The 27,494-nt window shown below is 35.0% G+C and overlaps 1 protein-coding gene across 2 annotated transcripts in view; it reads right to left on the bottom strand.

The window, feature by feature from the left end:
* RFX7 (regulatory factor X7) overlaps window positions 1-27,494 on the bottom strand; it is a 136,634-nt gene that overhangs the window by 52,852 nt on the left and 56,288 nt on the right. For both annotated transcript variants that reach the window (XM_044231490.1, XM_044231489.1), the window contains one exon: window positions 21,182-21,215. In XM_044231490.1, coding sequence (XP_044087425.1) covers window positions 21,182-21,215 — 34 coding nt within the window. The remainder of the gene's footprint in view (window positions 1-21,181; window positions 21,216-27,494) is intronic.

The raw sequence follows: 27,494 nt of genomic DNA, 5'->3' as shown, positions 1-27,494 counted from the left end.
TTATTCATTCTTTACTGATAGACAATTATCATAAAATTTTATTATTTCAAATAGCACTACAGTGAAAATCCTTAAATTTTGACTGGTGTATCTTTGTGCTAGAGTTTTTTCTAGTGTAAATACTTAAAAGCAGAAATACTTGGTCATCAGAGATGCAGATCTTCAACTTTATTTGGGTATTTCCAAATTATTCCCTGAAACCATTATGCCAATTTATATTTCCAAGAGCAAAACTATAATTTTTCTATATCTTTGTTAAATTTTAAGATTTAAATGTTAGCTACTCTTATGGGTATGAAAAAGTATTTCACAGTCTTAAATTTTCTGGTTGAAGATAAGACCGAATATTTTTTCGTATTATTTATCATTTGAGTTTTTACTCTGATACAAAGGCTATCAAATTCTAGCACGCATCAGAGTCACCTGAAGAGTCTGTTAAAGATTGCAAAACCCCACCTTCACAATTCCTAAATCAGTAGGGTCTCAACTGGGGGCCAGAGAATCCTGATTTTTTTTTTTAAGATTTTATTTATTTATTTGACAGAGAGCGACAGAGGGAATATAAACAGGGAGAGTCGCAGAGGGAGAAGCAGGCTTCCCACCAAACCAGCAGACCAACTCGGGGCTCGATCCCAGGTCCCTGGGATCAGGACCTGAGAGCCAAAGGCAGTCACTTAATTACTGGGCCACCCAGGCACCCAATCCAGATTTCTAATTGTTCCCACTGATGCTGATACTGGTATTCATGGAATCTCATCTAAAGAACCATACTGTTCAAGGAACCACACATTTGAAAGAGAGTTTTTATCAGGTAGTCTACATACTAATTCTCCATTGGCTATACATACTGCTATTACATTCTCCTAGTTGTAGCTTGTCTTTTCACTTTGTTTTTGGAGTCTTTGATGCAGAGAAGTTTTTAATTTCCAGGAAGTCAAATATATCAACATTTTCATTTATAATCTGTGTTTTCTGTGTCTTGTTTTGAAATCCTTTCCTATCCTAATGTCATAAAACTAGCCTTTATTTTCTTTTTAAGTATTGTTTTTCACATTTAGGTGTTTAATACCCCTAGAATTTATTTTTCTATAAAGCAGAGTTCTAATTAAAAATTTCCCACAAGTTTAGCTAATTGCCCAATATACTTTATTGTAGTTCACCAATTCCCTTCTCATTTTTTCATACCATATATATTATGGGATTCTTGTTTACTTACAGGTTAACAAGATATGTCATCTTTACTTTTAGTATTTAAAAACATCTTTCTCTATTAATTTAGAAAAAAATCAACGATTTATCCTTGAGTGTAATATAGCAAAATGTATGATTCACTGGTCCTTCTTGAACTTGTGTCCCAGATTTTTCTATAAAAATATTACCCAATAACTGATTAACACAGTAATAAAGCAGCTTTGATAGAGCTTTTATAAATCTTACTTTAACAGGCAAGTTTCCTATTGATAACCAGTATGAATATATGACCTATATTATCTATTAAAAGCAAATGAAACAGCTGCTACTTGAGCTTGATAGACTGACCCTTCAAATCTAATCTATCTAAAGCAGTAAGATATAGCAGCAGTGAGGTGCAGAATATAGAATTAGAAGGCTTACAGCCAAACTCCAGATTTGCACTCATTAGCTTTGTGATATTAAGCAAGCTGTTCAAGCTGAGTAATCTGTAAAACCATGATAAAATGCTCATAAAATTTTTGTGAGGATTAAAAGTAATTTATAAAATTTATCTATGATAGATATTATTATTACATAAATATTATTCTGAAATATATAACTGCTTAAGAAATTTTGGTTGAAGAGTTTATTATTTAAATTCTATCAACAAGTACATAATCTTTTATTTGAAAAAGCAAGATGTCTTGTAGGAAATATTTTAGCCTGGTGACCTCCACTAACTTAGGAGGTACGCAGAACAATGCTCCTAGATTTCATATATGAGCATCACACTTGCCCCTAAGTTACTGAAGATAATGTTCCACCAGCACTAACTTTCCACAGGGTGAATGTAGAAAAAGGTAGATACTATTCCCTCCTAAGCCACCAAGATGAAATGGAAATTAGAAATTACTTCTGACAACAACTGTGCTACTAGAGAGAAAGAAATCAATTTAAGCAAAATAGGTCAGAAATAAAAGCTCTTCCTAGGCTGGATATGGAATGTAATGTGTAACTTCCCATTTGTCTTCTATCATAAAAAATACTCGAAACAATATACTATATTACAAAAACTGAGTTTATTTTTAGCATTCCTGCTTGTATGCTCAAGACATCTACCTCTGAACTATCAATATAAACAGGATGGATTGCCAAGGATCAGGTTGAATTTCAAATGTCTGACTACCAGAACTTGAAGCCCTTCAAGCAGATGGTTTGTATTTATTGCCATGGAATGTAGTTATAAGGTAGTCTCTGAATGGAGAGATCTGGTCCTGTTTTGAGGGACCATCTTGGATCCGGTTTACGCTATAATTTCTCAAATTTTTTCTATTTGAAATCAGTTTTGCTATAGTGATGTGTTTCCTCTTATGAGACTTCCCTCTCAGATATTATTCAGGTTTGTTTGTAATAAGATCACAAATAAGACCCCCGGGGAAGGGGAAGGGCCGATACTTAACAAAGACTCTAACAAATTGAAGGCTCAACTGTGAAGCTTTTATGCAAATCCACGGTAAACTGACATCTGAGGATCATTATCTTTATTTCCAGAAAAAGCTGAAACTCTTCTATTGAGATGAATAAATACCCTTCAAAGAACTGGCTAGGCTGACAATGACTGAATTCTGGTGGAAGAGGAACAACCAGGGTATCACAACCATAGTTAGTTCTTTAAACTTTACTTTTCAAAGTGGTATCAGAAAAAGGCTTTTTAAAAAGTTTTATCTTAAATTTTTATGTAGAACTTAAAGCTTAAAATCTAGAAACCTACATTCTTCAGTTTGACTGTTTTTTCAGTTAACCATATGCGGACGGAACATATATACACTGATAGGATAGTCATGCTTGAATTTGCATTTGATTTTATAAACTACAAAAACAAAGCAAAAAACAGAACTTTAAAAAAAAATCCAATTTTTTTTCCCTCCTCAGGTGACACTGATTCCGGAGCACCGCAGTAAAAGACCTTTTTCACCAGCAACACTGACAGAAGGACTAAAAGAGGGAAAAAGTAGATCCTTATTCTATAGCCTTTTTAAATTTATGGAAACAATCAACATACCTGACATTATATTCTCTCGGGCCCCAGCAGTTGTGAAAGCTGTCCTCCCAAAGGATTGAATAAGGAAGACAGAGAAAAAGGTCAAGGAATGAGGACTCCAATTTTCAATGCTTATTGCTTAGAATTCTTAATTTCAATTTCCTAATCTGCTATGATAGAACTATGGTGGGGATGGGGTATGATTTTCTTTTGAGCTACTTGCTACAAGCAATGTAAGAGGAAGTTGTTTTTCCATTCTCGGTTTTAGAAAGTATAAATCAAATGGGGAGAGTAATTTTTATTATATTTGTATTATTGTGGGAATATACTCTATTTGTAAACCTACTGAATTAGATATAAAATGAAAATGGTTTAGCTTTCTTTATAATATATTCTGCTCAGAGATTAAGAATGTGATTTGAGTCCATTTGAAAGACATCAATTACTAAGGGACAGCTTTAAAAATAGTAAGCAAGGCTGACAAACTTCAGTGAAACCCTAACTTTGCTTCTTACTTTCTTCTAATTCTGCTGGGTGATCTAAAGAATCTATGACAATCTGAAACAAACTAACAAACAAAAAACCCTTCAGGTTGCCTCAATTACAATCTAGCTGAGAAATTCTGACATCAAGATGCCCTGAAGGGCTGCAGCAGAAGCAGTGGGGAAATCACACTCCAATGCAGGTAAGTAAGGTATTTCTCAGTAGATTCTGTGGAATATATTAGGAAAGTTCCGCAAATAAAACTGGAAATAGATTAATTTATGGAAGAAAAAAGCTAAAGAGATTGCCATGGACACTGAAACATCTAATTGTATCTAACAGTGGTCATCTTAAAGAACATGCTTTAAAATAGACTTGGTATTTCCATTCCTAGTAACCTCTCCTTGTTTTGCCTAGTTTACTTTTCAGATTATAAGTTTGAAATGACTTAAAATATACAAAGATAGAAAAACCACGCTATAAGAATTCATTTGTTTTCTATCAGACCACACTTTTGTGTATTATCCCATTCTTATGAAAACCAAGATATTAATGAAAATTGAGCTTCTTTCAGGTAGTGGTAAGAGATTGCCATTATTCTTTCCTATTTTTCTTTTTGACAATAAAATGAATCTGAAAGGTAGCTGACAATGGTTAGGGCATTCTTGATAATTATGAGAGAAGAGTTACTAGAACTCAAGATTTGGGCCTTACTGGCAATTCAGTCCACTTGAGTCCCTAACAGGGGGAAAAAAAAAACAAAACAATACATTATGACTGTACTGTCCTCCCATACAAAGGGAAGATGAAGTAACTCATGATTAATGTAAAAAAAAAAAAAAAAGAAAGAAAGAAAGAAAAAGAAAAAAGGTTCAATATCCTCTAAATGGCCTGGCTCCATATATTTCTTTATGATACTAAAAAACAAAACCAGCTATTTAAATCTGGCTCTTTTGTCAAGTCTTCCTCCCTGCCCCAGTAAATGCTACACACAAATGCTCTTTCTTTTGAAACTTACCCGCTTCTTCACCAAGTAACTGAAAGGAAAAAATTGGATTCTGAAATAGGTCTTTGCTCACTAACAGCAACCCTCAGGCCACATCACAAGATAAACCCCATCTCTATTCTAACAATAAAAGGGCTTTTCACTGCTACGATGTATTTTAATTAGATACTGCATACAAAACTTTCAGTTTTAATCAAGACTGAGTTAGTAAGTTGACATTGGTCATCATTTAGCATTTATTACAGCAAACATCTGAGGTGAGAAAGCATGCTTTGCACCATAAAGGAGGGAAAGGAGAAGAAGTCTCCCAATTGTAAACACTTCATATATGCCCCCCTCAATTGCATATTATATTACATATCTCTGGAGGGGAGGAGAGGACAAGTGCCTCTTCTTTAAAACTTATTCCTTGAGTGAGTTACTCAAAATTATGCCTGGCAGTGTATCATCTATCTTAGAACTCTAACACCACTGGTCTGGTTCTCAGGCAGGAGACAAACCACACTCTTAACGTTTCACATATCTTTTAGTTCCTGTCCAATCTTTGCAGCAGTAATGGCTTCTAACCTAAGACATTAACCATGTGACAGACTTGAAAAATTTAAAATCACATGAGAACATTCATTCTTTCATCCAGCACTGAGTGTCTACTATGCTTTAGGCATGACCTTAAATCTTAATACTAGGAAAGAGACAATCAACAAAATTTAAAAGTAAAACATACATTCTATGATTATGATAAATGCTATTTAGAAAAAGTGCTGGGGGGGGCGCCTGGGTGGCTCAGTGGGTTAAGCCGCTGCCTTCGGCTCAGGTCATGATCTCAGGGTCCTGGGATCGAGTCCCGCATCGGGCTCTCTGCTCAGCAGGGAGCCTGCTTCCTTCTCTCTCTCTGCCTGCCTCTCCATCTACTTGTGATTTCTCTCTGTCAAATAAATAAATAAAATCTTTAAAAAAAAAAAAAAGAAAAAGAAAAAGTGCTGGGAAGGGAAATTTAAATAAGAGTGGTAAGGGAAGGTTTCATTGGGAAATAAGAAGACAAAATGTTTTGCATGATGACTAGTCAAATGGGAAAGACTCAAAAGAGCTACCATAATTCTTTGTTCTACCCTACTTTTGCTTTTCTATTGACAGTTGTAATGGCCAGCCAGGGCAAGAACTGACAGTAAAGAGAGTCCACATTACTGAGAGATAAAAAGAGAGGCTGTCTTCTTATTATTTGTCCTCATACATACTACTGTGGTTCCCTCAACTCTGTAAAGAATGACTCTCAGAAGAACCCTGACCCAAAGAATCTAAAACAGAGGTCATAAACCCAAATGCCAGCCAGGTAATGCAAATGATTAAGGTAGACTACAGAGAAAAAAAATACCTATGTTGAGGAGCTAAAAGCCCGGTAGGGATTGAGAGACTGAAGAGTTCAAGTCATGTTTCAAAGAGATGGCTGCTGGGGTGCCTGGGTTGCTCAGTGGGTTAAGCCTCTGCCTTTGGTTCAGGTTATGATCTCAGGGTCCTGGGATCGAGCCCCGCAACAGGCTCTCTGCTCAGTGGGGAGCCTGCTTCCCCCTCTCTCTGCCTGCCTCTCTGCCTACTTGTGATCTGTCAAATAAATAAATAAAATCTTTTAAAAAAAAATAAAAAAAAAAGGAAAGAGATGGCTGCTACATCAGCCCAGCCAACTGCTGTCATGTGGAAGTAAGGACTTAAGTGTCCCGAATTTTGAAGAGTAACCAAATTTCTGTGAACTCTCCCAATTTTGAAATATGACAACCAATCCAAAAATTTTAAAAATGTCAAAGAGGGCCAAACAAAACACCTCTGTGGAATAGATCTAACCTGTGGGTTTCTAGAGTAGTTCCTCTGGTCTACAAGGTCAAGGACAAGCGGGGGGGTGGGGATGGGGGCAGAGGCGGAGAGAGAATCCTGAAGCAGATACCCTGCTGGGTGTGAAGTCCAATGTGGGTGGATCCCAGGAACCTGAGATCACCACCTGAGCCAAAATCAAGAGCTAGTCACTCAACCAACTGAGCCACCCAGGCGCCCCCTAGGCTGTTCATTTTTGTTCATTTCCCTAGGGAGGACAAACACTATTCCAATGGGAGTGGGTGATAGAGAGTAGTCTCTAAAGGATTACTGAATCAATATTCAGAACGTAGGATACACTGAATACAGATTCAAATGCACATCTTCACGTTTTCTGCTCTATTCTCTTACAAGAGGACCCTCCTCAGAGTTCTCCCCTGGAAGGAAAGTGCCCCACTACTCGAATAATTTAAATGATAGCATCTGTCACCTAGTTTCAGGTTTCTCCAGCCCTCCAAAAGGAATAGTATTCTGGTGATTTCACATCACTTTCCACTTCTTCCTAATGATAATCCTACAAAGCCCACTTTTGGTCAACTTCCATGAATAAAACCCTACCCCAGTAGAGCAGACTTAGATCAGGAAGCCTATAGACTCATTGATGACAAGGAACTCTAGACATACTCACATTTTGCCCAGGTCAGTTTACTTGACCTAAGTGCAGAGCAAAGGGTAAGTGCTTTGTTAGGTTACGCTAAGTCACCAAAAAAAGGGACAATCAATGCAGCATTTTTTAGACTGAGAAGTTGCTGGCAACACATAAGAATCCTCTCTTGTACTGTTGATCAGTTAGAGCCCTAGAAGTAAGGCCATATATGCCTCCTGAGAAGTTTAAAACATGGACACAAATGGCATTTAAAATACCCTCCTTTAGTCTTGGTTGTGAGCCTTTTATCTCTCAAACTGATGAGAAGAAAGGTAGGCAAAGACTGTCTAATCTTACCATTTTATATTCTTACCAGGATTGCTGTTGAATTGCCAAGTCTATGAGACATATATTTTTCTTCTTGCTTTCAACTGATTTCCTGACAAAATCAATGTTGTTTAATATTTACATTAGCCTTTCCTAACAGTAACCAGAAAATATAGCCTTCCCTGTCTCTTTTGATCATTATTAATTCTAATAATTTCAAAGCAGAACTAACTATTTAGGAGACCTGAACTTTAGAACTGGTAGAAATATTGCTTCCTGGTGGTGCAAATGCCTAAAACACAGTAACATAAATAGGAAGTTCTCAATATTCTGGTAATTCTGAATGATAACATATGGGAAATAATTTCTTTCTTTCTTCTTCTTCTTCTTTTTTTAAATAATTTCTCTTTCTATTCTAGAAAATTGCCTATAGATTTTACCAATCATTTCCTCAATAGTGTGGCCTAGAAAACTAGTTTCAAGGTTAAATTTTAGAGGGTAAAAATTTGGAACACACTGAGTACTTAAGATTCATGATATATCTAACAGCGTATTAATAGCTCTTAAGACACATTTTAATCCAAAGTTCATGAAACATTTTTGACTTTTGGAACTTCCTGTGTAACATATTAACATCTTATGGAACTATTCTTCAAAGGACCATATTGTGGAAAACATGAACTATTATTTCCCAGCCTGCTGTGATTGACTCTAACCAAACAAGGTCTTTTCTATACCAAAAAACTCATGGTTATTTCTTTCATATTTTAGGACTTCCTACAGCTGTCAGGTAGTCCCATTTAACTGAACTAAGGTGACTAAGCAATATGGACTGAATAGCTTTCAAATTCTGCTGGGGTCTAGCTAATCCACTGGTATTGCGTATATATCAAGGGTAAGATTTTACCTCGACTATTAATTGGTTGTAGAAATATAATTGGATCAGCTTTACAAACGTATAATGACATTATGGATCTAAAAGTGCTGTAACTCATGAGAAATTTAGTTTAAGATATATTTGCTATTATTAAAGTAAAGATCAACTGTTTTCACTGCAAAAGCATTAAAACATTAACAAAAAGTTTTATTCACAATTATACCACTACAAATATTTTCATTTGTCTTTAAACAGGCAAAATGCTGGGCTTTAAAAATAGCACAGATACAATTTTATATTTTTCACTTCTGTATTTCATAGTGGCACAGCTTTCACAATCGTAATTGATGCAAATAATTAGAATAATTTTAGCTATTTTGTCTTAGCGAGCATGTCCGAAGTTCTTTAAAGGGCATTCAAACATACTGCATGCAAAAATTAAATTGCATTTAGAATTACTGGCTACTTAAATTCAGTAAGATAAGAAAATTAGCTTTTAATTTCCTCATTTCAGATTTATTTTAAAGTTAGAAAATAATTTTCAGAAATATCTTCTTGATTATAATAAAACAGAAATTTTAAAAATTCACATATGGGGCGCTTGGGTGGCTCAGTGGGTTAAAGCCTCTGCCTTAGGCTCAGCTCATGATCTCAGGGTCCTGGGATCGAGCCCCGCATCGGGTTCTTTGCTTGGCAGGGAGCCTGCTTCTTCCTCTCTCTCTGCCTGCCTCTCTGCCTACTTGTGATCTCTCTCTGTCAAATACATAAATAAAATCTTTAAAAAAATAATAATGAAATAAAAAAAAATAAAATAAAAATTCACATATAAACTCATATTTCAGACGCTTTAAACAATGAAATAGTGTATCACAGTTTTTAAACGCCTGGGATCTGGAGTCTACCTAGATTAAAAGTCTAATTCTACCAATTATCAAGTTTTAGGACCTTGGGCAAATTACATAACAATCCGAGCCTGCTTCTTTATCTGGAAAATGAAGATGAAAACAGATGAGGCAAATTAAGCGGACTGAATGATAAAACATGTAAAGCACTTGTCTGGCATCTGGTAATAAATACTCAATAAATACTATAAGAACAACAACAAATACAAAGGAACTCTCTGTGTGGGGACATTATATACATATTATACATTCTATTTGATAATTATTGCTTGTGAATAATCATTCAGGAAGTGTTTACTGAGTATATTCCACATACTACACACTGTGCTAAACACTGAGGATACAAAGACCACAAGACAGTCTTTACTTAAAAATTCTTATTTTGGAGAAGAAAACAAATTAATCTGGTGATTAGCATACTATGTGGTGAGAACTTTAATACGAGCACAGAACATTTTACGGGGTGCATGAAAAGAGGGTCCTTTAACATGAGAAGATAAGGCAGATAGGTTGAACTTGTATTATGTATGTGTGTATATTCTTCTTTGTCTTTCCCTGGTATAGAGACTACAAAACAAAAAACCCCTCCATGGTCCAGTTTTTTGCATAGCTGGGAGTATCCAAGTGACATTACTCTGGAAATGGAAGGTTCTGAAGTGGGTTTTCAGAATAGGAACAAATATCTTAAAATAAAAACAGAGTTTCTCTAGAAGGCCCTTTTGCCCTTCCTCCCTTCTTCCTGCCTCACCATTTGGACAAAGGCATATAAGTGCAGTAGCCATCGATGATGTGAATGGGTAAAAGATGATACAGCAAAAAAGAAAGAGCCTAGAACTCTGGCGGCACTGCTGAGCACCACTCTAGAATGCCTAACTTTGGACTTGCTAGACAACACAAACTCTGAAAAATTCCTGTAAGCCACTAATAATTTGGTTTTCTGTTATCTGCTGTTATGTGTTATCTGAATGCATTGCTAGCAGAAAAACAAAACTTTCAGGAACGGTTTCTGAGCTGAGTCCAAAAAAAAAAGAGAAAAAGTGATCCAAGTGAAAAATTTGAGAAGGGCACAGCTGGCAGAGGAACGGCATCTACAAAGGCCCGGGGGAGGAGGGAGTATGGAGTGTCGATATCGGCATCTGTTCTACAATATGCACCTTCTGGCTTCTTGGATGGCTTTTGCCAGGAGATTCCCAACCTTTCCCATCCTCCATTCACTATGTTCAGGGATTCAATACTCTCCTCTCAGTGGTTCCATATGGGGAGCATTCATTCTTAAATGGTATGTTCTGTGATGATGAACATAAAACGTGTCTTTGACCAATGTTTAGACTTCTTGAAACAAATTTATGGTAATTTAAGTCAATTACAACCACATTGTCAATTTACACATATAACATCTTCAACTAAAGCTGCCATATGTGTTCACTATGTGCCAGGCACTGTATTTACACTAATTATTTCACTTAATATTCTCAACAACTCAGTGGGTTAGTCACTATTATTATGTCCTTTTTTACAAAAGTGAATTAAATAAATATTGTCCAAAACCAAACAGTAATGGTAATAATGGCTAGAGCAAGGATTCAAACTCAGGCCTGTTTCATTCTATAGCCTTAACTCTGAGCAATTCTGCTATACTGCTCATCAGTTTCTTTAGTTTTTGGCCTCTTGGTTCCACGTCACTTACTTTAAATCCTTCCTGCATCTATGCACTAAGTTTTAGTTCCCCATCTGTACTCCATGGATTAGAGTGGTGATAGTTCAGGCTGGTTATCTCATAATAGGAAAGGATGGAAGGAAGAGGTATATGTAAAGCAGAGTATTACAAGGGAAAAGGGGAGAATGTCAGACAAAAAAGTTCTGTTCCTCTCAAGGAATGAAACAAGTTTCTGTTCTTACTGGTAAAATGTGAAGTAATTCTAAAAAATAAATTCAAATATTTTAGCAAGTGTAAGGTGTCTAAAAGGCCTAAATTGAAGGTAGCAACCCTTCTTTATATTTTAAATTGCAATGTTTAATAATTGATACTCACACACTTAGCAAATATATGTTGATCATCTTCATGTACCTTTGAATCATATTCCAATGAATAGGTTTTTATACTAAAGAGGCTAAGAACAAATAAAAACTGCTTATTATAATGATTTTAGAGGTGACTACATAATACCAAGAAAGGTAATTAAGCACAGGTTAATATAGGACAGAAGATGTATCGAACTCAGACCTGAGAAATCAAAGATGCCATTCCAGAGGGGGTGATATCTAAACTGTATCTTAAAATATAAGTAGGGATAGCCAATAGAAAGAAAAAAATATCAAAAAGAAGATATTGTCTAGACCACAGTTTCTCAACTTCATCACTACTGACAATTTTGGGATAATGACTGTTATGAGGTGATGTCCTGTGTTTTGTAGAATGTTTAAACAGCTTTGTCTTCTACCCACTTGATGCTGATCACATACCCTACGTATGAAAATAAAAAATGTCTCCAGATATTGTCAAATGTCCCAAAGGGGGCAAAAATGCCTCTGGCTGAGAACCACTGCTTTAGATCTGCACTATGCAAACTGGTTGCCACTAGCCACATGTGGCTATTTAACTTGAAATTAATTAAAATGGAATAAAGGTTCAGTTCCTCAGTCACATTAGTCACATTTTAAGTGTTCACTAGCCACATTTTAATGCACAGCGCTAGAGAGAAAACATATTCTCTTCTCTTACTTTACAACAATTCACTACAGCTTAATGATAGCCTATGGATGGAGTAGAGAATCGTAAGATTAAACCAGAGTAAGGCCTGAGTACAAATGGTCTCCCAAGCCTAAGACAGAATAATGGGGAGCCAGTGAGAGGTTTGAAGCAAGGGTGTAAAATAAACAGATGCACATTTTATTAGAGCTGATTTTTCAAAAAAAGATTTTATTTATTCTTTAAAGAGAGAGAGAGAGAGCAAGAGAAAGTGAGCATGCATGCGAAGTGGGGAGAGGCAAAGGGAAAGGGAGAAGCAGACTCTCCATCAAGCAGGGAACCTGACACAGGGCTCAATCCTATGGCTCAGAAATCATGACCTGAGCCAAAGGCAGACACTTAACCATCTGAGCCACCCAGGAGCCCCTTTAGAAAGCTGATTAGGTAATGGTGCTGTGGAGAATGGAATGAAAGTGGAGAGTCTAGAAGCAAAGGAATAGCTGCAGTATTTCCAATAAGCATGGTGATCCAGAATAATGCAGGAGCAGTAGGGACAGACAAAAATGGAGCAATTAAGGAGGCAGAATTGATAGGACCCAGTGATTGACTAGATATGAGGTAGGCTGAGGAAAAGAATGAAGTCAAGAATGACTATCAGGTTTTTAAGATGGATGAGTGAGTACATCCACTACGACAGTATGGTAGGTAGAAAGAATAATGGTCCTCCAAGATGTTCATGTCCTAAACCTCTAATCCCTGGAACCTGTAAATGTGTTACCTTCTATGGCAAAAGGGACTTTACAGATGTGATTAATGACCTTGAGATGGAGAGATTATCTTGGATTACCCAAAAGGCCCAATGTAATCACAAATGTCCAGAGAAGAGGGAGGCTGAGGGAGCTTTGACTATAAAAAAAGGGAAGTGTCAGGGTAACACAGTAGAAGATAGACTTGAGCAGCCATCACTGGCTTTGAAGAGACAGTCGTTAAAAAGCTAGAAAAGGCAAGGTAACAGACGCCCTTCAAAAGGAACATAGCTATACTGATACTTTCACTTTTTCCTAGTGAGACCATGTCAGACTGCTGACCTACAAAGCTGTCATAAATATGTGTTGTTTTAAGCAACTAAGTTTATAGTAATTAATTGTGGCAGCATTAGGAAACTAATACAGATAGGTTTAGAATGTGGGATAGAGAATATGGACACAGTGAGATTGGTTTTGGAAAAGTTGAGTTTGAAGTGACTATGGGACATAGTGGTAAACTGCTCAGTTGTTAACTAGTTGGATATATGAATCTGGAGCTTAACTTGGGCGTGTCAATTAACTGACATTAATTGAAACAATCAAAGTAGATGGGATCATCTAGAATGCAGAGGACTTAGGTAGAAACATAATAGAGGCCCTTGAGAAATGTACAACAAAACAAAACAAAATGCTCAAGTGGAATTTCTAGACCTGAAAAATTCAGGCTCTAAAACAGATTATCCACTCAACGGGATTTACAGCAGATTAGACCAACAGAATCAATGAAAAATGTTGGGAAATGTTATAATAAAGAAATATAACCTACCCAAAATGAAGTGAAAAGAGAAAAAAATAACTAAGCATAGCCTTTGTAACTTACTTGGAGTCCCAGGATGGCAATGAAGAAGAATATTTAAAAGGCTAGGAATTTTTTTGCAAATTGGTGAAAAAATAAAAACTCACAGGTTTGAGGAGCTCAATGAACCACAAGCGGGACAGAAACAAAAGAAATCATAATAAGGCTATTATAATAGCACTGCTGAAAACCACTAATAATCTTACAAGAAGCCAAAGGAGAGGAAAAAAATAGGAATGTATTATACACAGGGAAACAAGGTTAACTACACACTTTCCAATAAAAACTATGTAAGCCAGAAGAAAGTGGACTGCCACTGCTAAAATGCTGGAAGAACTAGAATTCTATATAAAAAATGCCTTTTGAAGCAAGATGGCAGAGGAGTAGGAGACCTAAATTTAGTCTAGTCCCTGGAATTAGCTAGATAGTTATCAAACCATTCTGAGCACCTACAAACTCAACAGGAGACCAAAGAGAAGAATAGAGGCAATTCTATGAACAGAAAAGCAACCACCTTCTAGAAGGTAGAATGTGGACAGAAGTAAATCCGAGGTGATATATGAAAAGACAGACTGTGGGGGAAAGGGCTCGCTCCCAGCAAGTGAGAGAGCAGAGGAGCACAAAATCAGAACTTTTAGAAGTCTGCTCTGTGGAGGGACATTGCTCCAGTGGCTAAGTTGGGGGCTGAATCCTCACTGGGTCGGTGTGGTCTCAGGACCCTCAGGGTCCCAGAAAGATAGGGGGTGCCCGAGTGTGGAAGAGCACCCAGGTATTGGAGCAGGGAAGCTGGCTGCAGAGATGGAGCTGATGAGTGGGGTCTCAGCTCAGGGCTGACATAAACTGTGATCCAAGGCATAGTCAGGCCACTACTCTTTAAGCAGAAACCACACAAGTGGCAGATCCAGGGAAAACCCCCTCCACCCATCCTCTACTGGGAGGAGCGGTATAGGAGTGCACTGCAGGAATCTGCTGGATTTGGAGACTCCAAATGGAGTGCCAGAGAAAGAAACGAGAAACAAGGACAAAAATGAATTACTGGGACTTCATTAAGATCAAAAGCTTTTGCACAGCAAAGGAAACAGTCAACAAAACCAAAAGACAATCAACAGAATGGGAGAAGATATTTGCAAATGACATATTAGATAAAGGGCTAGTATCCAAAAATCTATAAAGAACTTATAAAACCCAAACAACAATACCCAAAGAACAAACAATCCAATCAAGAAATGGGCAGAAGACATGAACAGACATTTCTGCAAAGAAGACATCCAAATGGCCAACAGACACACGAAAAAGTGCTCAACATCACTCAGCATCAGGGAAACACAAATCAAAACCACAATGAGATACCTCCTCACACCAGTCAGAATGGTAAAAATTAACCACTCAGGAAATGACAGGTGTTGGTGAGGATGTGGCGAAAGGGTAACCCTCCTGCACTGCTGGCTGGAATGCAAGCTGGTGTAGCCACTCTGGAAAACAGCATGGAGGCTCCTGAAAAAAATCTCAAAATAGATCTACCCTATGACCCAGCAATTGCATCACTAGGTATTTACCCAAATGCAGTGATCCAAAGGGGCACATGTACCTGAATGTTTATAGCAGCAATGTCCACAATAGCCAAACTATGGAAAGAGTCTAGATGTCCATCGACAGATGAATGGATAAAGAAGATGTGGTATACATATACAATGGAATACTATGTAGCTATCAAAAAAACCTCCAAATCTTGCCATTGGCATAACATGGATGGAACTAGAGGGTATTACACTAAGAGAAATAAGCCAATCAGAGAAAGAAAGTTATCATATGATCTCATTGTATTAGGAATTTGAGAAACAAGACAGAGGATCATAGGGGAAGGGAGGGAAAAAAAATGAAACAAGATGAAACCAGAAAGGGAGACAAACCATAAGAGTCTCTTAATCTCAGGAAACAAACTGAGGGTTGCTGGAGAGGAGGGGTATTAGAGGGATGGGATGGCTGAATAATGGACATTGGGGACGGTATGTGCTATGGTGAGGCAAAAAAAAATGTCCTTTGAAATGAAAGGCAATTAAACACTTTTTTCAGATGAACTAAAACTAGGAGAATTAACAGTAGACCTACAAGAAAATAAATGGCAAAATCTTAGGGGCAAACTCAACCATACAAGTAAGAACAAGATAAAGCTTGTCAAGCTGGATAAGAAAGATACACGTATATGATGTCATCAATAAAACCAAAACACTTTATAAAGACCTAGAATGCTTAAAAGTGAAAGTACAGAAAAAGATATGTCATACAAGCAAACACTAATTGTAAGATGGAGGGGCTATGCTAATATTAGACAAATCAGACTTCTATGCAAAATACTACCAGAGATAAAAATGGAACTAGCATAATAAATGAACCAATTCAAAAAGAAAACATAATAATCCTACATATTTATGCTCCTAATAATATTCTTATTTATTTTTAGAAGATTTTATATATTTATTTATTTATCTGAGAGAGAGAGAGAGAGCATGAGAGGGGGATGGATCAGAGGGAGAAGGAGACTCACCACTGAGTGGGGAGCCCAATGCCAAACTCGATCCTGGGACTCCAGGACCGTGACCTGAGCTGAAGCCAGTCTCTTAACCAACTGAGCCACCCAGGCTTCCCTATGCTACTAATAGTATTTTTAATACATGAAGCAAAACTTGGCAGAATCAGAAAGAAAAAAAGTTAACAATCACAAGAGAGACATTTTAGCACTCCTTTCTGTTACTGAAATAAGGGTGAAAAATAAACACGTCTTTAAAAACAATAATCAACTGGACCTAATTTTTAGATAAAGAACATTCCATCCAATGACAGGTGAATATATATTCTTTTCAAGTATATACAAAATATTCACAAATACAGACAATACACAATTTTAAAAAAAGATTTTATTTCTTTATTTGAGAGAGAGAGAAAGAGTAGGAATGAGGGGGTGGTGGGAGAGGGAGAAGTAGAGTCCCCACTGAGCAGGGAGGCTGACATATGGCTCAATCCCCTGAGATCATGACCTGAGCTGAAGGCAGATGTTTAACCAACTGAGCCACCCAGGCGCCCCCCAAAATAAACAAGTTTTGATAAATACTCAACTATTTGGAAATTGATCAAGATTTATCTAAGTGTTCCATGGGTACAAGGATAAATCAGAATGGACAATAGAAAAAAAATAATTGAATGATAATGAAAACACTACATAAAAATTTATGGAATGCAGCTAAACCAGTGCTTAGAGGCCAATTTATAGCATTAAAAATGATTACCATAGGAAAGAAAAAAAAGTTTCAAGTTTCCATATTAAGGAGCTAGAAAAATAAGAATAAATTAAAACCCAGGTAAACAAAGGGAAAGAAGTAACACTTACTAGAAGAGAAACAAAATGTAAAACTGATAAACAAGAGAAAAATCAATGAAGCCAAACTCAATTCATATGAAAAGAACAATAAGATGACTAAACCTTTAGCTAAACTGATCAAGGATAAAGAAAATACAAAGGTCCCTCATCAGGAATCAGAGATAACTGCTACAAATTCTAGAGACAGTGAAGAATAATAAGGAAATATTATAAGCAATGTTATAACAACAAATTCAATAATACAGCAGAAATGAACAAATTCCTTCCAAGACTAACATACTAAAACTGTATCAAGAAGAAACAAAATAGCTCTGTAATAAAGAAAAAAACTAAGTTTGTAACTAAAACCCTTCCCAGTTTTACTAGTAAAATCTATGAAACACTTAAAGAAAAAATATTAATTTTAAATAAATTCCATCAGAAAAAAGGGCACTTTTGAACTCATTAAATGAAATCAACATTATCCAGATACCAAAAACAGAAAAAGGTTTTATAAGAAAAAAAGCACATCCAAAGCCCTAATTAACACAACAAATAGCAAATCCAATGTAGCAATATATAAAAGTAGCATGCAACACATAAAGTATAAAGCATCATGTAGAGTTTATCACAGAAATTCAAAGACTGTTTTCACTTGAGAAAGTCAATCAATATAGTTCACCATGTTAATAGAATAAAGAAGTATCATGTGACTATTTTGATAGTGCAGAAAAATAATCTCATAAAATACAACATATATTTGACAAAAAAACCTCTCGGGAATAGGGAACAGAAAGGAACATTCTCAGTTTGAAACATTACCATGAAAAAGGTAATGTTAATATCACATTAAAAAGTGAATGAATGAATGGTTTTCCTCTAAGACTGGGAACAAGGGAAGGGAATCCACTCATACCATTTCTATTCAACATTGTCCTGAAGGTCCTAGCAGTGCAAGGAGATGAGTAAAATAAATAAACAGAAGTTTAAAATGAAATGCAATCAAACTTTTCTTTATTTATGAACAACTTGATTATCAGGTAGAAAATCCAAAGGACTCTACATATAAACTTCTAGATATACTATGTAAATTTAACATATTTGCAGACTTCAAGGTCAATATAAGTTATAAGTATTAGCAATAAAACATTGTATAACAAGTATTTTTAAATGCCATTCACAACAGCATCCAAAGCATAAAAATATTTAGGACTAAGCTGAGCAAAATATATATAAAACCTACACACAGAAAACTACAAAACACTGCTGAGAAAAATTATAAAAGCCCCAACTAATATGGAAATATACCATGCTCATGGATTAAAAGATTTTTCATTAAGATATCAACAACCCCGAATTGATCTATAAATCACCATAATCCCCATTTAAAAAAATCCCAGTAGATTTCTTTAATAGAAATTGACAAATTTATTCCAAAATCTGAATGGAAGTGCTAAAATTAATTTGAATCATTATAAGACCTGATATAAGACTTTCTACAAAGCTACCATAAACAAGACATGTGATGATGTCATAAGGCAAGATCTAGCAATTAATGGGGAATAAGAAAGATCTAGCAATTAATGGGGAAAAATTAATGGGAAAAAACCCCAAACATAATGACTGGGAAAGGGTAGGATTTTCAGTAAACGGTGTTAGGAAAATGGATTATTCAGTCGTATGATAAAAGATAAACATTGCAGTTCATCTCAGACAAAACACAAATTTAAATCAAAATGGTTAACAGACCTAATAGAAAAAGCTGAAGTTATAAAAATTTTTATAAGAAAACATGATAAAATCTTTTTGAGAAGGTTGAGTTATCTAGAAAAGTTGAAATGAATAGGTCAGCAAATCCTCCCATTGAAATAACTATAAAATAGTATATTATACTATTTATACTACATTTTAAGCCCTTAAAATGGCCAAAAAAGAACTATTTTAAGGGCTTTGGAAACTAATGGCAAATGGCATGTTAAGAAATATTTGGTCATTAAAAACTTAATTTTAGTTCAGTATTAACTGTTCAAATCTGTCACTCCTGCCAGGGGCTGCTCCCATGACCTATTCCACACAGTTTGGAAAGTAGTACTGCCAGGATGAGGCTGCTTGTGTACACAGGAACTGCTTGTGTACACATGATGACAATGAATCAAATACAGAGAATCTTAACAAAGACAAAAATCCAGAACACAGAGAAAGATAATCAGAGAAAAAATGATCAAAAGCTTCAGAGATTGGAGGGATAACACTAAAATCATTTCAACATGAAAGCTTTAGGAGGAGAGGGGAATCCAAGGAACAGAAAAATATTTGAAGAAATGGATAAAAACTTCCTCAATCAGAATACTCTACACTTGTGAGCTCACAAATCCCAAGTAGGATAAACACAAAGTGATCCATACTTACACATATAATAGTCAAAGCAAGAGTATGTGAGTGAGCAAACAAGCAAGTTAATGAATTTCAACAAATCTTGATATCAACTAGAGAAAAACAACTCACCATAAATATGAAAACAACGAAGGCTAAGGGCAGTAGAATGACATACTCAAAGAGATGAAAGAAAACAACTTCTTGATCAAAAATTCTATTTCCAGCAAAACTATCCTTCAAAACTGAAGGCAAATAAAGACATTCACAGATAAAGACCAAGAAAATTCATTACAAGCAAACCTGTTTTACAAGAAATACTCCAGGAAATCTTTTGTTCCAAAAAGGAATTATCCTTGATTCCTTTTTGTTTCTCCCTGCACATTCAATGCATCGGCAAGGAAGGCCAATTAGCTTTATATCCAAAATAAGCCTTGAATCCATCTATCTGCTTTTTTCCATCTTCCACTGCCATCATGTAAGCAAGAGCCTTGAATTTTCATTTGGACTTCCCCATACCCTAAATGGTTTTCCTGCTTACACTCATCCCCCAAGACCAGGCCATTTCTCAACAACAACCAGGGCGTTTAAAAACAACTGGGTCATACTATTCAACTTAAAACCTTTAGTTCGCTCTCCATACACTTAGAATGAAATCCATACTATTTGCCATAGCTTAAATAAATCCTACGAAAATTTCTCACTACCTGAACTTTTCTTCCATCATTCTCTCTCTCGTCTATAAGATGCAGCGACACTGCTTTCTTTGTATTCTGTAAATATCCCCAACTCATTCCTGCTTCTGAATCTTTGTATTTATTCTTCCCCTCTGCCTAGTCCATGTCACAGGCAACTCATCACACAAGGCTGGGTTCTTATTATTCAAGTCTCCCTTCAAATGCCACTTTCTCAAAAAGGTTTTTCCTAATCATCCAAACTACCCACCATCACTTGCCTGCCCTCCCCTACCCACCAACACTTGTTTGCTTTTACCTTTAAACATTTCATAATAGCATTTATCACTACCTACCATTATAATGCTCATTTATTTGACTATTCATCTAATATCTACCTTATTCAAAAAACTGTAAGGTTCAAGAGGATAGAAATCTTACTATCTTCTTCATCAAATATACATAACTTTAGACCTCATGCTAAAATACAATTCTGAACTTGAAAGATTTAAAAGCCTTTTTCTTATTTAATATTTAATAAATGTCCTATCTTAAAAATTGTACTAGTCTTCTGCCTCAAAAGCTGAATAATCCTCCAACACTATCTTGGGTATTGAAAAGAATGCAATATACAGTAACTTCTAAGGGATAAACAATGAGACTCTTGAGAACTGGGATATCAAGGATATCCTCTGGGGACTGGGGTCAAAAGCACCCCTCTATCCCTAATTACTACCTTCCTAGGTCTTAACAGCATGAAGCATTTTAAAAAGCTCCCATTTAAATACAATTTTTAAAAGTTCTATTCAGTACAACATAAATTAGAACTATTATTGCGGCTTTAATTCCTAAATTCTAGGAACCTAAATATGAACAATATGCTATCACAAAAAACTAACCCATCAAACAATTAAATCATTTCCTTCAACAAATTCTTACAGTCAATAGAAAAGAAAAAGAAAGAACTTTATTAAATGCATAAGAGATCTTTAGAAAATGCCAGTAAGTTTCAAAAACATGCAATAACCTCAGACTGTGATTTCATTATTCATGCGATATAGGAAAGTAGATAGCTTATACCTAATTCACCCTTAGGGTTGTAATTCAATACCAAATTTTATTCTCTAAAATTGAGATATTTACAATAAATATTTACTCAAGGATAATATATTTTATACAGTGGTAAAAACCTTATTACAAAAGAACTTGAAGATTACTCATTTTACTTACCAAAATGCAGTCCACTTTAGATTGTACAGTTTTGCTAAAAGAAAAAGAAAGTTAAGTTAATAAAAATGTTAAAATAAATGTTTAAAATAGTAAAATTCCTTTTAAGATTAGCATCATACCTTAAAACTGCATTTTTCACAAAGCCAAACAAACATCTATTCCCATTCACTGCACTAAACTTAGTCCTAAAGCATGATGAGAACATCTTCTGAGTTACCTGCTACATAGAATCAACCTACTGTTGTTACATTTTAACATGTATCATTTTAACAGATGCTTTGAATAAACAATTAAGTTTTTAGAGATACATAAAAATGCAGATAAGTATTATACAAAGAAATAGGACACAGAGTTTATAATGAATTACAATTTTTAGTGTATGCCTGCCACTCTGGAAAATAATTTGTTTAGCATTTAAAAGCCATAATGGTGTAATATAATCTGTAATTCTAAAGACTTGTATAAAGTAGATTGTCTCTTTCCTCCTTCCCTCTCACATATGTACATGTGCACACACACACCGACACAGGCTAGGGAAAGGAATCCCTAAACATAACTGATATGATAATAAATTGGAAGGGGAGAATACATTTAGAAATAACCCAAAAAAGCGACTATATATCAATTTACCAAATAAGTGAATTACTGAATAAGTGAACTATTAATATATAATTACCTGGATTATAACACATTAAAGTATAAATGCAATGAAATAATGTGTAAGTTCAGAGATATTTTATAACTTAAAAGATGCTACAAACCAAATTATCTTGCATAAAAGGTTCTAGGCAAACAAGTGTCAGAAAGTTTGGCTATTTGCCTCTGTATATATATCTATACAATTAAAGTAAAAATCAACATTTAGAACTCATTTGTATTGATTAATATAATCAGTAACCTCAAAACTTTTCATTTGTACTTAGATCGCAAATTTCATTTTTTAAAGAACAAAGTATAACTGGATTAAGTTCAACTGCAAAGATCAGAATGACTAAAAGGAACAAGAAAAGCAAATGATACCTCCACTTAAGAGGAAATGAAATCTCCTTCCCACAATCCCACATTAGACTTTTCAGAGGTTTTTTAAGTCTTTTGGGATCGTTTGTATAGCTTATAACTCATTCACTAGCAGCTCAAGTCTGCTATTTTTTTTCTCTCTGAGTAACTCCCAGTTTCCCTGAGGTAAAAAAGAGTATTGATTAAGAACTGCTCCTAAAAAGTAATGCATCAAGAATCCAACCACTGTTCACCACCTTCTTCTAAACAACCCCCCTCCATTTCCTGTCTAAAGTGTTGCAGTAACCTAACTGGTCTCCCCCATCCACCCCCAACTAACTCTGTCGCCTATTCTGAACAAAGTGGCCAGAGTGATTCTTTGTCCAAACCACATTAGTCTTCTGCTCCAGTCTTGATCATAGCCAAAAAGTCCTGCATGACCCAGCCTTCTGCTATCTTTCCAATCTCATCTCTTACTATTTCTCTGTTCTTCATTCATTCATTCAGCTCCTGCCACACTAGCCTCCGTGCTCCTTCTCAAGGCAAGAGCAAGGCCTTTGTATGGGTTTTTTCTGTCAGCCTCTAATTTTCTTCATGACTTTGCAAGATGTTGTATTTTACAGATAGTTATTCCCTGACTTTCCCATATAAAATATTCCACATCATTCTATCCTTCTTGTTCTGCTTTGCTTCTCATTATTGCACTTACCACCAATCATTTTATATATATTTTTAAAGATTTTATTTATTCATTTGAGAGAGAATGAGAGAGGAGAGAGAAAATGAGTAGGGGGAGGAGCAGAGGGATAAGTACACTCCCTGTTGAGCCAGGAGCCTGATGCAGAACTCAGTCCCAGGACCTTGGGATCATGTCCAGAGCGGAAGGCAGACACTTAACGAACTGAGCCCATTTTATATTTTTATTAATTTATTTGTTTACTGGCTATCTTCCTTGACTAGACTTTAAACTCCATGAAAGCAGGCTTTGTCTGTTTTGCTCACTGCTGTTATTATCATCTGGCACATGTTAGATGTTCAAGAAAATCTGTTAAATGAATAAATGACAAAAACACATTCAGCCCCCTGTACTGGGACCACTTAAAAAAAGGTTTTTAGAGAAATTAATATGAAACTGAAAATGTAATTATTTTTTAAACCAGAGCTCTAAATATACTCCTTTTCTACCAGAAACCTGCTCTGTGGAATATCTGAAGATGACTATGTCTTATTATAAACAACTTCGTAAATCTAAAAAGTATGTATAAAAGATAACCTTTGAAAAAATAAACTTAAAAGGTAAAATGTAAGTGCTTCTAAGCTAGATATGAACTTTGGCAATCACCTGACCTAGCCTTTTGATTATTTTTACTTCATACTTAACACAGGCATAACAGAAGGATATAGATTAAGTCGCCTTTGTTCTTCTGTCCAGTCTCATGCCATTTCACTACCTTCCCAAAGAGAACTATCATTAATTTGACGTGTAAGTTCCCCAGTTGATATTTTAATACTAGTATTAGATATACAAGTCTATAAGCAACATATACTGCTGTTCCAAGCTTTTAAAAATGTTTATATAATTGCCTTTACATTATATACATTCCACAATTGTCTTTTTTCATTCAACATTATTTTTGATATCTACACTTTGATGAAGTTCATTCATTTTAACTGCTGAAAATTATTCAATTGGGTGAATATATCAAATACATTCTTCTATTTCTTTACTGAAAGCCAATTTTATACTTCCCAGTTTTTCTTACTAACAATGTCACAATAAACTTTGTATAGGTCTCCTGATGTACACAGTGAAAATCTCTCAGTTACAAATTCAAAAGTTAATTTTCAGGGGCTCATGGATGTATCTTTTCAATTGTATAATATATTATCAAATTCTTCTCCCAAGCAGTTTATATCCATTTACACTTCCATCAGTACCACATAATAGTCTATACTTTCCTACTACTTTGTACAAATATTTGCCATTTATACATGATATATAATACACATGTTAAACACTATCTTAATGGATATAATTTTTTTGAATTTGTCATTTTCCCCAATTGCTAGCAATATTTTTCACCTGCTCACTGGCCATATGGATTTTCTCCTCTGTAAATTGCTGGTTCATATTCTTTGCCCATTTTTAAGAGGAGTTGACTATTTCTTATTAAGTTGTAGCTGTTCTTTATACACTACGGACAGGAATCCTGTTACGTATACTTAACTTCACTAATTATATATTTAAGTGATAGCTTACTAAAGTTTAATTTTTTGATTTAGTCAAATTTATTAATTTTTCCCTTTATGATCTGTGTTTTTTATCTTAAGACATCCTATCTAGCTAAAGTTTTAAGGACATATATCATTTTAATATTTTTTAAGTTATCTTTTTCAAGTTTGATCTTTATTTGAATTAGAATTTACTCTTACGTATGGTGTGGTGTAATACATTTTTCTCTCTGGTAGGCCAACTGCTCCCTATTTTATTATGTCCAAGTTTGCACGTATGCTTGAATCTATTTTTGGCTTTTTTTCTGTTTAATTATTAATCTATGTGTCTATCTTTGCACCACCACTCTAAATTTACCTGTGCTTTAAAAATTAGGTCTAGTTGTTTGCTTAAATGACCTTTTTTGACCATTTTCAGAACAGTCTTGATAATCCTTAGGCCTTAAATACCAGGTTGAGTTTTTGGTTTTTCCAATTATACAAAATTCTTGCTAAGATTTATATTGAGCTGCACTGACATTATAGATTGAAGTGGAGGAGTTGACTCATAATTTGATTTATTTTTGTCTGTCTTTAAAAATGTCTTATAATTTTCTCTGTATCTTTTTAAAATGATACTTTCTAACTTACTAATGTACATGCTGATATTCACAAAAACTATTAGTTTTCTATGCTGACCTTATTAGTTCTAACAGTATGTAGATTCTCCTGTAGATAACCATTTCACTTACAATTAATGAAAATATTTTTCTTCCTTTTCTGTCCTTATGCCTCTATTTCACCTCCTTTCTTATCTAATTACTTTGCCTAAAATCTCTAAAGATTAAGAATTACAGTGACCGCAGACATCCTGTTCAGTTTTCAGTTTTTGTTTCAAAATTTTAACATGATGTATTATAATATTCCATTTAGTGGGCATTTTATTATTTCCTACAATATTCCTGAATATTCAATATTTTTACTGACTCAATAAAAATGATGCTTCAATATCCCGATGTTCTGCATCAGAAAATGACAAAGTAACTTCCCACATGTAACAATGATATATTGTGGACAAAATATAAAAACCTGGCATCAAAGTTAGAGTGACCAAAAGCAGGTAGCAACTAGAGGGAAACATCCGTAAAAGAAGGGAACTGTGTTAGGTAGGAGTTGTCGTTATAAGGCTATTTGTCTGAGGGCACTGATCCACCCATGCAACAATGATCACTGAAGAATAAGGCAGAAATCTTCTGTTTTGCCAGCTGAGGAGGCAGAAGACAATGTCTGGGATTGCCAGAGCCACTGTAACATGAAAGATGAAATCCTAGAAAGGATGGCGCCACAAAATTTCTTTATAAACTATGCCCAAACGTTTGGATGACCTTCCTCTGGGAAAGACTCCAAGGCTCCAGAAAAAAGCAACGGCTGGAAAAAGTGGAAAGATCTGGTTGAATCTCCTTGCTGCTTATTATAGGAGTAATAATGCTGGAGTTTGAATCCCAACATGTTACAGACTATCAGGACAAAAAAAATCCAAAACACAAAAAACCCCAAAACACTCAGAGAAAAATAACAGAATCCAAAGCCTACAACAGTGTATCACCCACAAAGCCCATTACACAAGCAAAATATACCAGAAAGAAGAAACAGGAAAAAGAGATCCAGAGTCAAGACAAAAAGCAGCTCACAGAAACCAAATCCTGAATGATTCATATGTCAGAATCAGTCAAGGATTTCTAAGCAAGTATTATAAATATGTCCAAGTATTTAAAGGAAAATAATGTCATAAGAAATGTATACATGGCAGGGGAGAACCTCAGCTGAGAAATGGTAGTTTCTCAGAACCAAATGGAAATTCTAAAACTAAAAAGTACAATGTCTAAAATGAAAAATTCATTGGATTACCTTAACAGCAGATCAGATACAGCAGAAAAAGGGTCACTAAACTGGAAAATAAATCAATATATCTTATTGAATCTAAAGGAGAAAGAAAAAGATTTTCAACATAATATGAGCCTCAGGGATCTGTAGTAAAACATCAAGTGGTCTAACCATGTACAGTTGGAGAGGAAAGATAATGGGACAGAAAAATATCTGACAAATGACCAAAAATTTCCCCAAATTATGTGAAAAACACGAACTTACATATCTAAATTCATTAAATTCCAAGCAGGATTATTACAAAGAAAACCACACATGGGCACATCATAGTCAAAGAGATGAAAACACGAAGATGAAAAGCAAATTTTGAGGTCAACTGGATGGAGTAAAGTTAACATTATATGCAGTAAAAAAGTGGTATGAGTGATAGCTGACTTCTATACAGTCAACTGATTTACAACAGAAGTTGCAAACAGAACTAAAGCATTTAAGCGATAAAAGAAAATCCTTTCAACAAAGGCTGATGGAATAACCAGATATATCTATAAACAAATGAACATAACTCATTTGACTAATTTTGAGTTGGATCTTAAAATTAACCATAAAAATGTAAACTATAAAATGCCTATAAGAAATCACAAACTATTACGACCTGAAAAATATACAAAGATATCTTGGGATGCAATAATCCTTAAAGAAAAAAAAAATTAAATTCCATCAAAATGAAAATCAACTGTATTCATCAAAAGACACCAACTAAGCAAATAAACAAGCCATCACACAAAACCAATATTTGCAAAACATACATCTAACAAAGGACTTATGCTCAGAATATGTTATAAATTCCTACAACTCAACAGTAAAGTCAATTAATAAATAAACAACTGCAATAGTTCACACAAAAAAAGAAACATACAAATATCCAATATGGAAATGAAAAGATGTCCAACATCATTAATCATTAAGGAAATGCAAATCACAATCATGACCATATACCATTATATACTCACTAGGATGGCTAAAATTAAAAACATAGTTTGGAGCAACTGCAACTGTCATACATTTCTGGTGGAAATGTAAAAAGTAAAACCACTTCAGAAAAATTTAGTTAAATATAAACTTATCTTTTATTGTGGCAATTCTACTCCTAGGTATTTATATTAAAGAAATGAAACTCTGTATCCATGAAACAGGTTTGAACAATAATGTTCATAGAATCTTT

Source organism: Neovison vison, chromosome 13 (assembly GCF_020171115.1).
Source record: "Neovison vison isolate M4711 chromosome 13, ASM_NN_V1, whole genome shotgun sequence".
NCBI classification, from domain to species: domain Eukaryota; kingdom Metazoa; phylum Chordata; class Mammalia; order Carnivora; family Mustelidae; genus Neogale; species Neogale vison.
The sequence above is the reverse complement of the archived record's forward strand: the minus strand, read 5'-3'. Positions and strand labels throughout refer to the sequence as shown.